At 37.5% G+C, this 14796-nt stretch overlaps 1 protein-coding gene and 1 long non-coding RNA gene across 16 annotated transcripts in view; one reads left to right on the top strand and one right to left on the bottom strand.

Annotated features, from left to right (window-relative positions):
- Positions 1-14796, bottom strand: part of LOC309626636 — a 1318538-nt gene that overhangs the window by 716526 nt on the left and 587216 nt on the right. The window lies entirely within an intron of this gene.
- Positions 1-14796, top strand: part of GPATCH2L (G-patch domain containing 2 like) — a 67335-nt gene that overhangs the window by 38124 nt on the left and 14415 nt on the right. For 7 of the 15 annotated variants that reach the window (XR_014243321.1, XR_014243322.1, XR_014243323.1 and 4 more), the window contains one exon: positions 5645-5739. Coding sequence is in view for 10 of the 15 variants with exons in the window: in XM_082387557.1 (XP_082243683.1) it covers positions 5645-5739 (95 nt within the window). In the remaining 5 variants the exon portion in view is untranslated. Of the gene's footprint in view, positions 1-5644; positions 5752-14796 lie in introns of those variants that run through there. The other 8 variants (XR_014243324.1, XM_082387551.1, XM_082387547.1 and 5 more) reach the window with 2 other exon arrangements.

Here is a 14796-nt window from a genome sequence, read left to right as displayed (position 1 = left end):
TCTGTTTTGTTCACCACCGTATTCCCCCAGTGCTCAGTAAAAACTCAGTGAACAATGAAAGAAGCAAAAAAAACCCCTCCTGAGTAGAAAGGAAGTAGTCCACACAGAAATATATACTTTTACAACAAAATAAGGTTATTGACTTAGTAAACTGTGTTACCTGGTTTCAGAAAGCCTTCAGTTCTTTCCTAAGTTATAACCAGAGGAATTTACAAAATTTGAAGGTGTAACAATTAGGAGTGGGAATGGGGTGGTAGAAGTAGATCATTTACTGCAGAGAAGTTACAGGCTGAAGGCTTAGCAGTTGTTGGGGGGGTCATTTAATGTAGGGACGATTAACCCTGAAGCCCTTAACATCACTGAGCAGGGACGAGTGGGGATCCAAGAAGCAAGGCCTAGAGGGGCTGGTAGTGCAAGGGCCACCTAAACCTTTCAGTCCACAGCAGCCTTCTAAGGACGTTGCAGAATATAGTGCAGTGAATAACTATGTGCAGAATAGTAGGTAAATACTTATTTTCACTTTACTAAAATAAATAAGCATTTAAAAAACTACCATATTTCCATTTAAAGTGGTTAAAAATGTAAACATTTTGGTGCATAAATGGCTTCATCTTTTTACTCCATAATGTGTCATTCCTGGAAAATGTGAGATAAATGTTACTGACTAGGTCCATAAAGGAGTGATAATATGTGCCTTCAGCCATCTTACTGACATACATCAAACATGCAGAGCTATGAAATGATGGATGGTGTGTAAATAAAAGGCAGTATTTATTTCATTTAGCTCAAGTTGATACTTTGAGAATTACTATCTTAAAACCCTTTTGAGTGCTTTTCTTATGCTTGTTATTTTGCATCTGTCAAAACTTAGCATTTTATAAACATTGATTGACCTTGAAGAGCAATATTTTTTAAAATATAAATTTATTTATTTTTGGCTGCATTAGGTCTTCGTTGCTGCGCGGGCTTTTCTCTGATTGCGGCGAGTGGGGGCTACTCTTAATTGCGGTGCGCGGGCTTCTCATTGGTGGTGGCCTGTCTTGTGGAGCACGGGCTCTAGGCGCGCAGCCTTCAGTAGCTGTGCGGCACGTGGGCTTAGTTGCTCCGTGGCATGTGGGATCTTCCTGGACCAGGGCTTGAAGTGGTGTCCCCTGCATTGGCAGGCGGATTCCTAACCACTGCGCCACCAGGGAAGCCCTCCATATGCTTTTAAACTGTGGAAGTTGCCAGATTGGGGACCTCTGAATAGGAAAATTTGCCCATTCAATCGTAGTCTTGTTGCCTTGCTAACTAGGTTCTCTTAGATTTGACTCAGGTTTCAGTTTTAAGACTATTAAGCCATGAGACTTGATTCCCCACCTAGGACTACGAATTAGGAGTTCATCTGATATAATTTTATTAGAGTTCTTTTTATATGTTTTGTACTCTGGCTGTGTTTTAAAAATTGTAAAATATCATAACATAAAATTTACCATTTTAGGGAATTCCCTGTCAGTCCAGTGGTTAGGACTTGGCACTTTCACTGCTGTGGGCCCAGGTTCAATCCTGGTGGGCAACTAAGATCCCGTAAGCTGTGCAGCATGGCCAAAAAAAAGAAAAAATTTTACCATTTTAACCACATATAAGTGTACAATTGAGTATTTTGTTTTTAGAACTTTTAGTCATTCATATCAGTTTTATTCAACAGATATTTAGTGGGGATCAGCTATGTGCCTTGCGTGGAAGTTGGTAGATCACTGGAAAATTATGCAAGAAATGTAAATATGGTCCCTGTTCTCAAGGAGATTAGCCTCATTTGGGAAAAAAGATATGTATACACCGGATAAATAATGATTCATGGTAGATAAGGCCTAAGATGTTCAAGGAAAGCTTTGTATAAATGTGAGGCTCAGCTTGGTCCTTAGTCAGGGGTAGGATCTATCTAGGTTGAGAGGAAGGAGGAAATAGGGAACTAAAATAGCGTGCCAGCGTCCTAGCTATGGCAATCAGAAGAAAAAGAAATGAAAGAAATCCAAATTGGAAAAGAAGAAGTAAAACCGTCACTGTTTGCAGATGACATGATACTATACATAGAAAATCCTAAAGATGCTACCAGAAAACTACTAGAGCTCATCAGTGAGTTCTGTAAAGTTGCAGGATACAAAAATAATACACAGAAATCTCTTTCATTTCTGTACACTAACAACAAAAGATCAGAAAGAGAAATTAAGGAAACAATCCCTTTTACCATTGCATCAAAAAGAATAAAATACCAGGAGTAAACCTACCTAAGGAGGCAGAAGACCTGTACTCAGAAAACTATAAGACTCTGATGAAAGAAATCGAAGAGGAGACAAACAGATGGAAAAATATATTCTTGGATTGGAAGAGTCAATATTGTCAAAATGACTGTACTAGCCAAGGCAGTCTGCAGATTCAGTGCAATCCCCATCAAATTACCAATGGCATTTTTCACAGAACTAGAACAAAAAAGTCTTAAAATTTGTATGGAGACACAAAAGACCCCGAATAGCCAAAGCAATCTTGAGAAAGAAAAACAGAGCTGGAGGAATCAGGCTCCCTGACTTCAGACTATACTACAAAGCTACAGTCATCAAAACAGTATTGGTACTGGCACAAAAACAGAAATACAGATCAATGGAACAGGATAGAAAGTCCAGAGATAAATCCATGCATCTATAGTCAATTAATTTACGACAAAAGGAGGCAAGAATATACAATGGAGAAAAGACAGTCTCTTCCATAAGTTGTGCTGGGAACACTGGGCAGCTACTTGTAAAAGAATGAAATTAGAACATTCTCTAACACCATACACAAAAATAAACTCAAAGTGGATTAAAGACCTAAATGTAAGACCAGATACTATAAAATTCTTAGAGGAAAACATAGGCAGAACACTCTTTGACATAAATTGCAGCAATATCTTTTTGGATCCACCTCCTAGAGTAATGAAAATAAAAACAAACAAATGGGACCTGATTAAACTTAAAAGCTTTTGCACAGCAAAGGAAACCATAAACAAAACAAAAAGACAACCCACAGAATGGGAGAAAATATTTGCAAACGAGTCTACTGACAAGGGATCAATCTCTAAAATATACAAACAGCTCATGCAGGTCAATATCAAAAAAAATAAATAAATAAATAAACAACCCAGTCAAAAAGTGGGCAGAAGATCTAAAAAGACATTTCTCCAAAGAAGACGTACAGATGGCCACAAAGCACATGAAAAGATGCTCAACATCACTAATCATTAGAGAAATGCAAATCAAAACTACAATGAGGTACCACCTCACACCAGTCAGAATGGCCATCATTAAAAAGTCTACAAATAAATGCTGGAGAGGCTGTGAAGAAAAGGGAACCCTCCTGCATTGTTGGTGGGAATGTAAGTTGGTGCATCCACTGTAGAAAAGAGTGTGGAGGTTCCTCAGAAAACTAAAAATAGAATTACCATATGATCCAGCAGTCCACTCCTGGGCATATATCCAGAGAAAATGAGTCTGCATTACAGAGTGAAGTAAGTCGGAAAGAGAAAAACAAATACCATATGCTAACACATATATATGGAATCTAAAAAAAAAAAAAAGAAAAGGTTCTGAAGAACCTAGGGGCAGGACAGGAATAAAGACGCAGACATAGAGAATGGACTTGAGGACATGGGGAGGGGGAAGGATAAGCTGGGACAAAGTGAGAGAGTGGCATGGACATATATACACTACCAAGTGTAAAGTGGATAGCTGGTGGGAAGCAGCCACATAGCACAGGGAGATCAACTCGGTGCTTTGTGACCACCTAGCGGGTGGGATAGGGAGGGTGAGAGGGAGACGCAAGAGGGAGGAGATATTGGGATGTATGTATATGTATAGCTCATTCACTTTGTTATAAAGCAGAAACTAACACACCATTGTAGAGCAATTATACTGCAATAAAGATGTTAAAAAAAGGTACATGCACCCCAATGTTCATTGCAGCACTATTTACAATAGCCAAGACATAGAAGCAACCTAAATGTCCATTGACAGAAGAATGGATAAAGAAGATATGGTACGTATATACAGTGGAATATTACTCAGCCATAAAAAGGAATGAAATAATGCCATTTACAGCAACATGGATGGACCTAGAGATTATCATACTAAGTGAAGTAAGTCAGACAAAGACAAATACCATATGATATCACTTTTATGTGGAATCTAAAAAACTATACAGGGCTTCCTTGGTGGCACAGTGGTTGGGGGTCTGCCTGCCAATGCGGGGGACGCGGGTTCGGGCCCTGGTCTGGGAGGATCCACATGCCGCGGAGCAGCCGCGACTGCTGAGCCTGCGCTCTGGAACCCACATGACACAACTGCTGAAGCACGGGCACCTGGAGCCCATGCTCCGCAACAGGAGAGGCCGCCACAATGGGGGGCCCGCGCACTGCAGCGAAGAGTAGCCCCCGCTCAACGCAGCTGGGGAAGGCCCGCGCGCAGTGGCGAAGACCCAACACAGCTGAAAATAAATAAATTAATTAATTAATTTTTAAAAATAAATACATAAAAAACTGTACAAATGAACTTATTTACAAAACAGAAACACGTAGAAAGCAAATTTATGGTTACCGAATGGGAAAGGTTGTGGGAGAGATAAATTAGGAGTTTGGGATTAACATATATACACTACTATATATAAAATAGATAATCAACAGGGACCTACTGTATAGCACAGGGAACTCTACTCAATATTCTGTAATAACCTGTATAGGGAAAGAATCTGAAAAAGAATGGATATATGTATATGTTTAACTGAATCACTTTGCTGTACACCTGAAACTAACACAATATTGTAAATCAACTATACTCCAATATAAAAATAAAAATTTTTAAACAAATAGCTTACCAGCTATTTCAGTGTTAAGTCCATTGCCTTTCAGAGAATCTTTTGCTTTTCTAGCTTTGAAGCTCTCACTTTTCTTTTTTTTTTGGCCACGACGCATGGCACGTGAGATCTTTGTTCCCTGACCAGGGATCAAACGCACACCCCCTGCAGTGGAAGTGCAGAGTCTTAACCACTGGACCGCCAGGGAAGTCCGTTTTTTTTGTTTTTTTTTTTTTTAAACTGAATATTCAGTTGAGGGAACATATTATTGCCACATAATATTTTTAAAAATCACAGAAACTAAACTTACTTATTTTGTGATATAGACACTATTAAAAATCCAGATTTATAGTGATAGAAGGGTTAAACTTCCTATTAAAATTCTGTGCAAATATCTGTGTTCATGTAGCGTTAAACTTTTCAATATATTACCAGTTGGGAATAGGTATTTCATTAGTGAGTTTAGAACAATTTCGGTTATAGTTTTTATGAAAAATAATTGTACAAAAAAATAACATGTAATGAAACACATATTTATTGAAATTAATCATGAATGTTTGCTGTTCTGAATTCAGATAAGTTTACAGTGGGTGTATGTAGTGTATAAAGAATAAGTTATGATTAATTCTGAATAATCTTGTACTGACACTTGATGGCAAAGGATGATGCCCATTTTGTTAGTGTATGTCTATAGTGGGTCAGAGGTTTCATCTGGGCTGAACATATTCTCTTACAATAAGAATTACAAAGTTAAAACAATATTGTTTCTTTCTCATATCTGCAGACAGGCAAACATACACCTGGGACCGCCATGTTCACGTGACATCAAGAGGAAACGGAAACCTGTGGCTACAGCATCTCTGTCCAGCCCAAGTGCCAGTAATTATATATGTAGTTATCCTTTATTGACCACCTACTGTGTGTCAGGCACTAAATTATATGTTTTATATACCTTTTCATCTCTGACCCTGAAGTCTGTGCTTTTTCACTGTGTCTTACAGCTTTCTTGAGTTTGAGTCCCTATATTCCACTATCAACAGTCTTTAGTCATCTGTACTTTTGCTCTAGCACAGACAGGAAATTAGGTGTGTGGTAATGAAAATCCTGGTAGGGTTGCAGTTTAGTCAATAGTGAAGGAGCCATATGGGTTGATTTACTTTCATGTTTGGTATACAGCACAATACATTATCACTGTTTTAATGTCTAGTAGAGTGCTAATATTTTACCATTCAAGAAATTTCTAATTAAGTTTTTAAGTTAAAACTTAAGGTTTTCTAGGCAAAACTGGTTCATAGAAACCAAAATAATGGTTATCTTCAGTGGGAGGTAGTGACCAGAGGAGGACATAAAAATGTCTTCTGGGATGCTGGAAATGCTTTATATCAAGAACTTGGTGGGGATTACATGAGTATATACACATGTAAAGATTCACTGAGCTGCACATTTACATACATACAGGTATGTTATCCTTCAATGAAAAAAGGCAGATAATTACATATTTATATCAGCAAGAATACTGGATGTCTATAGATATTTTTCTTTGAAGTTAAGAGAAGATAATTAAAGGTAATTAGTAATCATAGGAAATAATACTTCGTGTATTTCAATACATTTTGGGGTGAATTGCTCTGGTTAAAAAGGGCATATCTGCTTGTAGGACCTATCAGAAATACCTATGGTTATTTTCTTGATGGTGGTGAATTCACTCTGAGGGAATTGAGCATATCATAAATTATTTTATTTTCTTCAGAAAATACTATATATTATATAGATCAGAGCAATTGATACCTGAGTAAAGAGTAGACCTCAGACAGATAGGAACTCTTATTTCTCTAACTTTACTTAGTAAGTTTCAGCATACTCTGAAATTGACCTGTTTGAGCTTCTGTTTGGAATGGCTGCTTGACAGTGGTTCATACTGAACATTCTTAATCATGGGTCTGATGACTGTAGTAAGTTTTTCTTAGTGATTTTCGCATGGCTGTGCTCTGAGCTGAACATTTTACATGAATTATTTCACTTAACCTTTGCAACAACTTTATAAGGCAGACGCTGTTTTTATTCCCAGTTTACACATGGGAAAATTAAGGCTTAGAGAGGTTAAGTCACTCGCTGAGGTTATATGGCTGATAAATTGTAGAGCCAAGATCAGACCAATTTCCCTATGACTCTTGAGCTGCCCTCTTAAACACTGCAGGTGTTTGGTCTTGCATACGACAGAACTGGTTCCAAACCATGACTCCATGTCAAAACCCAGATCCTCATCCAGTCTATGGAATTGGAAGCAATAAAACACAGTCTCCCCTCTTTATCTTTTTGTTCTTTTTTTCCCCCTTAATATCTAGCTCTATTTTTAGCTTTTAGTTGTTTATAAGAGAAGAGCTGTTGAGAAGAGTTTACAATCCTTATTCCATATTCAAATCAGGAAATGTACTGGGAGGTATTAAACAAGACTTGAGCATTCAGCATTTCCCCTACTGAGCCCAACTCCTCTCACTTGTTGACTCAGGCCTGCTTCACTGAACATTTTTTTTTTTCTGTCCACAACCTGAGTGCCCCATGGAGGTGAAGGACATAGCCTGAGCCCGCGCCATCAGTCAGTAGAACAAATGGGCTTGCTCTGCCTAACATCGGGCCATCTCGGATTCCACCTCTTTTATAGAAATGAGTGATGAAGAGAGGTGCGTTCCGCTTTGCCGCTGTATTAATACACATCAGGGGCCAGCTCCTGGCATTAAATCATGCTCCTGCATACATCTGTTATCAGACTCTTCACCAGTGTGATGAACAAGACTGCAGATAGAGGCTTCCTTGTGTCATTCTTTATAGGATTTTCCTAAAAGAATAAATAGCTCAGATCTCTGCCAACACTCTCTCCTGTCACTGTGATGAATTCAGCTTCTTTCTTAAACATGCAGCCACAAATCTTTTCCCTTTTCCCCTCCCCCACTAGTGGAAAGTTTTAAGTTGAAATTGACTGCATTTAAAGATATTAATAAGGCTAGAAAGGTGAAGAGCAAAAGGGAATAACATACCTTCCTGTCTTTTTGTACTAATATTAACAAAGGCCAGGGAAAAGGACCTTTTCATAGGATCGTTAGGTAGATCCATCTTGAAAGTGTAGCACCTCTATTTTCTTCATTTTATTTCCACTCCCCTTCCCTCTATGGCTTTATAACATGCAGGTGCCTGGTGTACAGATCCACCCCTGCATCCTAGTGAGTAACTGTGTTAACCTGCTTTTAAGGTCGATACACCAGAACAGGGAATGCCCAGCAATGTCTCCCTCATGCCGAAGTGAACCAGCTGTCATATATGTTCTTAAAGATTGTAACTGGAAAAGAAAAAAGGGTTATTTTCTCTAAAACTTGAGAGACTTAAGTAGTTATAGGAAGCATAAGGAACTCAGATGAAAACAAGACTTCTTTTCCTTGAGATGATTTTCTTCATTAGAATGGCAAATCAGAGCTTTGGGTGAGCAAATCCCATTCCTTCAAAAAGTAAACACATGGCTTTAGCTGAAGGAGAATTGGGATAATAAGATATTCTGTTAAGAGCCCTGACTTTTTTTTTTGGCGGGATCTTAGTTCCCTGACCAGGGATTGAATCCGTGCCCTCTGCAGTGGAGTGCTAACCACTGGACCGGCAGGGAATTCCCACGAGCCCTGACTGTTTTGGCCATCACAAGAGCCATTTCTGACCTTCTTCACCCTGGGATAGGATATGTGTCCTTAGAAGGGTACCCAACAGTTAACCTGTTAATTAGTTACATAAGATTTCAAATACCAGGCCAGCAGTGCTAGCGAAGCATTCACAAGGGCAGGAATTTTTACCTATCTTGCTCACTGCTGTACCCCACGACATCTAAAGAATAATGCTCCACACATAGAACAGTCTCTAGATATTTGTTGTATGAATAAATGAATAGAATCTTAAAGATGAAACAGAGTTATTCTCAGTATTATTCTAATCCTGTGATTGGATTCAGTAGTTCCATTTCAGTTTGGCCCTTGTCTCAGGAGTCATAGGGCAGATTCTTATTGCCTACTGTGCCTTTTAATTAAGTTTAAATGTTTTCTAAAGTTAAAAATGTTTTTTAAAATAAATATTGAATGGCCACAAAAGAACATTTATAGAAGATATATAAGATATAAAGAAAACCAATACAGCAAGTATCCATATACCCACCATCCACTTTAAGAAAAGGAACATCACCTTTAAATTTTTCTTCCCACTCTCCTCAGAGGTAACCATTATCCTGATATATATTTTTGGTTAATCATTTGTCATTCTTTGTTTTTTTCAAATAGTTTTGACAGACATATGTATCTCTAAGCAGTATATTGTCTAGTTTTGCATGTTTTTGAACCTTGTGTAAATGGAATGTTATATTTTATAAGTTACAAGTTTCACCCATTTATGTTCTTGAGATTCATTCAGGTCTTATCCTACCAGAATCCATTCATTTTCTTACTGCCATATGTATGGTATTCCATTTTATCAGTTGACAAATATAATACAATTAACCGTTCTTAATGAACATTTCAATCGTATTCTTATGCTGTTTTACGCTATTGTGAAAAGTACTGCACCATTCTTCGGGAGAACATATGCAAAAGTTTCTCTTGGCCATTTCACAGTTCTTAGGATAGCTATATCAAAAAAAAATAAAGTTGTTGTTTGAAGGATGCGGAGAAATTGGAAACCTTGTGAATTGCTGGTGGGAATGTAAAATAGTGCAGCCACTGTGGAAGAAGATACGGTAGTTCCTCAAAAATTTAAACATAAAACTACCATATGATCCAGAAATTCAATTCTGCTTCTGGATATATACCCGAAAGAATTGAAAGCAAAGATTCAAATAGATATTTGTACACCCATGTTCATAGCAGCATTATTGACAGTAGCCAAAAAGTAGAAACAACCCAAATGTTCATCACCGGATGAATGGATAAATAAAATGTGGTATATACATTCAGTAGGTTATTATTCAGTCTGAAAGCCTTCATTGTAAGAATGAAATTATGAACGTTACAACATGGATGAAGGCAACATGTTAAGTGAAATAAGCCAAACACAAAAGGATGAATACTGTATGATTCCACTTATAAGAGGTACCTAAACAATCCAATTTATAGAAACAGAAAGTAGAATGGTGGTTGCCAGGGGCTGGGGGAGGAAGAGAATGCAGAGTTATTGTTTAATGGGTAGACAGTTTCCATTTGGGATGATGAAAAAGTTCTGGACATGGATGGTTGGTAATGGTTGTGCGACAGTGTGAATATACTAAATGCTACTGAACAGTATGCTTAGAAATTATTAGAATGGTACATTTTATGTATATTTTACCATAATAAAAAATATGTAGCAAAACAAAGTTTTTCTAGGACAGAGTTTTTTTGTTTTGTTTTTTGTTTTTTTAACCTCTTTAGTGGAGTATAATTGCTTTACAATGGTGTGTTAGTTTCTGCTGTATCACAAAGTGAATCAGCTATACATATACATATATCCACATATCCCCTCCCTCTTGCGTCTCCCTCCCACCCTCCCTATCCCACCCCTCTAGGTGGTCACAAAGCACCGAGCTGATCTCCCTGTGCTATGCAGCTGCTTCCCACTAGCTATCTATTTTACGTTTGGTGGTGTATATGTGTCCATGCCACTCTGTCACTTCGTCCCAGCTTCCCCTTCCCCCTCTCCATGTCCTCAAGTCCATTCTCTACGTCTGCATCTTTGTTCCTGTCCTGGTTCTTCAGAACCTTTTTTTTTTAGATTCCATATATATGTGTTAGTATACGGTATTTGTTTTTCTCTTTCTGACTTAGAGTCTGCAGACTCTAGGTCCATCCACCTCGCTACAAATAACTCAATTTCGTTTCTTTTTATGGCTGAGTAATATTCCATTGTATATATGTGCCACATCTTCTTTATCCATTCATCTGTCGATGGACACTTAGGTTGGGTTGCTTCCATGTCCTGGCTATTGTAAATAGTGCTGCAACGAACATTGTGGTACATGACTCTTTTTTCTCTGGGTATATGCCCAGTAGTGGGATTGCTGGGTCGTATGGTAGTTCTATTTTTAGTTTTTTAAGGAACCTCCATACTGTTCTTCATAGTGGCTGTATCAATTTACATTCCCACCAACAGTGAAAGAGGGTTCCCTTTTCTCAGCACCCTCTCCAACATTTATTGTTTGTAGACTTTTTGATGATGGCCATTCTGACTGGTGTGAGGTGATACCTCATTGTAGTTTTGATTTACATTTCTCTAATGATTAGTGATGTTGAGCATCCTTTCATGTGTTTGTTGGCAATCTGTATATATTCTTTGGAGAAATGTCTGTTTCGGTCTACTGCGCATTTTTGGATTGTTTGTTTGTTTTTTTTGATATTGAGCTGCATGAGCTGCTTGTATATTTAGGAGATTAATCCTTTGTCAGTTGCTTCATTTGCAAATATCTTCTCCCATTCCGAGGGTTGTCTTTTTGTCTTGTTTATGGTTTCCTTTGCTGTGCAAAGGCTTTTAAGTTTCATTAGGTCCCATTTGTTTATTTTTGTTTTTATTTCCTTTACTGTAGGAGGTGGGTCAAGAAGGATCTTGCTGTGATATATGTCATAGTGTTCTGCCTATGTTTTCCTCTAAGAGTTTTATAGTGTCTGGCCTTACATTTAGGTCTTTAATCCATTTTGAGTTTACCTTTGTGTATGGTGTTAGGAAGTGTTCTAATTTCATTCTTTTACATGTAGTTGTCCAGTTTTCCCAACACCACTTATTGAAGAGGCTGTCTTTTCTCCATTGTATATTTTTGCCTCCTTTGTCAAAGATAAGGTTACCCTATGTGTGTGGGTTTATCTCTGAGCTTTCTATCCTGTCCCATTGATATGTATTTCTGTTTTTGTGCCAGTACCATACTGTCTTGATTACTGTAGCTTTGTAATATAGTCTGAAGTCAGGGAGCCTGATTCCTCCAGCTCCATTTTTCTTTCTCAAGATTGTTTTGGCTGTTAGGGGTCTTTTGTGTTTCCATACAAACTGTAAAATTTCTTGTTCTAGCTCTGTGAAAAATGCCGTTGGTAATTTGATAGAGATTGCATTGAATCTGTAGATTGCTTTGGGTAGTGTAGTCATTTTCACAATGTTGATTCATCCAATCCAAGAACATGGTATGTCTCACCATCTGTTTGTATCATCTTTAATTTCTTTCATCAGTGTCTTACAGTTTTCTGCATACAGGTCTTTTGCCTCCTTAGGTAGGTTTATTCCTAGGTATTTTATTCTTTTTGTTGCAATGGTAAATGGAAGTGTTTTCTTAATTTCTCTTTCAGATTTTTCATAATTAGTGTACAGGAATGCCAGAGATTTCTGTGCATTAATTTTGTATCCTGCTACTTTACCAAATTCATTGATTAGCTCTAGTAGTTTTCTGGTAGCATCTTTAGTATTCTCATGTATTATCATGTCATCTGCAAACAGTGACAGTTTACTTTTTCTTTCCCGATTTGGATTCCTTTTATTTCTTTTTCTTCTCTGATTGCTATGGCTAAAACTTCCAAAACTATGTTGAATAATGGTGAGAGTGGGCACCCTTGTCTTGTTTCTGATCTTAGTGGAAATGGTTTCAGTTTTTCACCATTGAAAACGATGTTGGCTGTGGGTTTGTCATATATGCCCTTTATTATGTTGAGGTAAGTTCCCTCTATGCCTACTTTCTGGAGAGTTTTTATCATAAATCGGTGTTGAATTTTGTCAAAAGCTTTTTCTGCATCTATTGAGATGATCATATAGTTTTTATCCTTCAGTTTGTTAATATGGTCTATCACATTGATTGATTTGCGTATATTGAAGAATCCTTGCATTCCTGGGATAAACCCCACTTGATCATGGTGTATGATCCTTTTAATGTGTTGTTGGATTCTGTTTGCTATTATTTTGTTGAGGATGTTTGCATCTATGTTCATCAGTGTTATCGGCCTGTAGTTTTCTTTTTTTGTGACATTCTTGTCTGGTTTTGGTATCAGGGTGATGGTGGCCTCGTAGAATGAGTTTGGGAGTGTTCCTCCCTCTGCTATATTTTGGAAGAGTTTGAGAAGGATAGGTGTTAGCTCTTCTCTAAATGTTTGATAGAATTCGCCTGTGAAGCCATCTGGTCCTGGGCTTTTGTTTGTTGGAAGATTTTTAATCACAGTTTCAATTTCAGTGCTTGTGATTGGTCTGTTCTAATTTCCTGTTTCTTCCTGGTTCAGTCTTGGAAGGTTGTGCATTTCTAAGAATTTGTCCATTTCTTCCAGGTTGTCCATTTTATTGGCATAGAGTTGCTTGTAGTAATCTCTCATGATCCTTTGTATTTCTGCAGTGTCAGTTGTTACTTCTCCTTTTTCATTTCTAATTCTATTGATTTGAGTCTTCTCCCTTTTTTTCTTGATGAGTCTGGCTAATGGTTTATCAATTTTGTTTATCTTCTCGAAGAACCAGCTTTTAGTTTTATTGATCTTGCTATCGTTTCCTTCATTTCCTTTTCATTTATTTCTGATACGATCTTTATGATTTCTTTCCTTCTGCTAACTTTGGGGGTCTTTTTGTTCTTCTTTCTCTAATTGCTTTAGGTGCAAGGTTAGGTTGTTTATTTGAGATGTTTCTTGTTTCTTGAGGTAGGATTGTATTGCTATAAACTTCCCTCTTAGAACTGCTTTTGCTGCATCCCATAGGTTTTGGGTCGTCGTGTTTCCACTGTCATTTGTTTCTAGGTTTTTTTGATTTCCTCTTTGATTTCTTCAGTGATCTCTTGGTTATTTAGTAGCATATTGTTTAGCCTCCATGTGTTTGCATTTTTTACAGTTTCTTTCCTGTAATTGATATCTAGTCTCATAGCATTGTGGTCGGAAAAGATACTTGATATGATTTCAGTTTTCTTAAATTTACCAAGGCTTGATTTGTGACCCAAGATATTATCTATCCTGGAGAATGTTCCATGCGCACTTGAGAAGAAAGTGTATTCTGTTTTTGGATGGAATGTCCTATAAATATCAATTAAGTCCATCTTGTTTAATGTGTCATTTAAAGCTTGTGTTTAATTATTTATTTTCATTTTGGATGATCTGCCCATTGGTGAAAGTGGGGTGTTACAGTCCCCTACTGTGGTTGTGTTACTGTTGATTTCCCCTTTTATGGCTGTTAGCATTTGCCTTGTGTTTGAGGTGCTCCTATGTTGGGTGCATAAATATTTACAATTGTTATATCTTCTTCTTGGATTGATTCCTTGATCATCATGTAGTGTCCTTCTTTGTCTCTTGTAATAGTCTTTATTTTAAACTCTATTTTGTCTGATATGAAAATTGCTACTCCAGCTTTCTTTTGATTTCCATTTGCATGGAATATCTTTTTCCATCCTCTCATTTTCAGTCTGTATGTGTCCCTAGGTCTGAAGTGGGTCTCTTGTAGACAGCATATATATGGGTCTTGTTTTTGTATCCATTCAGCAAGTCTTTGTCTTTTAGTTGGAGCGTTTAATCCATTTACATTTAAGGTAATTATCGATATGTATGTTCCTGTTACCATTTTCTGAATTGTTTTGGGTTTGTTATTGTAGGTCTTTTCATTCTCTTGTGTTTCCTGCCTAGAGAAGTTCCTTTAGCATTTGTTGTAAAGCTGGTTTCGTGGTGCTGAATTCTCTTAGCTTTTGCTTGTCTGTAAAGGTTTTAATTTCTCCATCGAATCTGAATGAGATCCTTTCTGGGTAGAGTAATCTTGGTTGTAGGTTTTTCCCTTTCATCACTTTAAATATGTCCTGCCACACCCTTCTGCCTTGCAGAGTTTCTGCTGAACGATCAGCTGTTAACTTTATGGGGATTCCCTTGTATGTTATTTGTTGCTTTTCCCTTGCTGCTTTTAATATTTTTTCTTTGTATTTAATTTTTGATAGTTTGATTAATATGT

Source organism: Balaenoptera borealis, assembly GCF_965194805.1.
Source record: "Balaenoptera borealis genome assembly, chromosome: 3".
Lineage (NCBI taxonomy): Eukaryota > Metazoa > Chordata > Mammalia > Artiodactyla > Balaenopteridae > Balaenoptera > Balaenoptera borealis.
The sequence above is the reverse complement of the archived record's forward strand: the minus strand, read 5'-3'. Positions and strand labels throughout refer to the sequence as shown.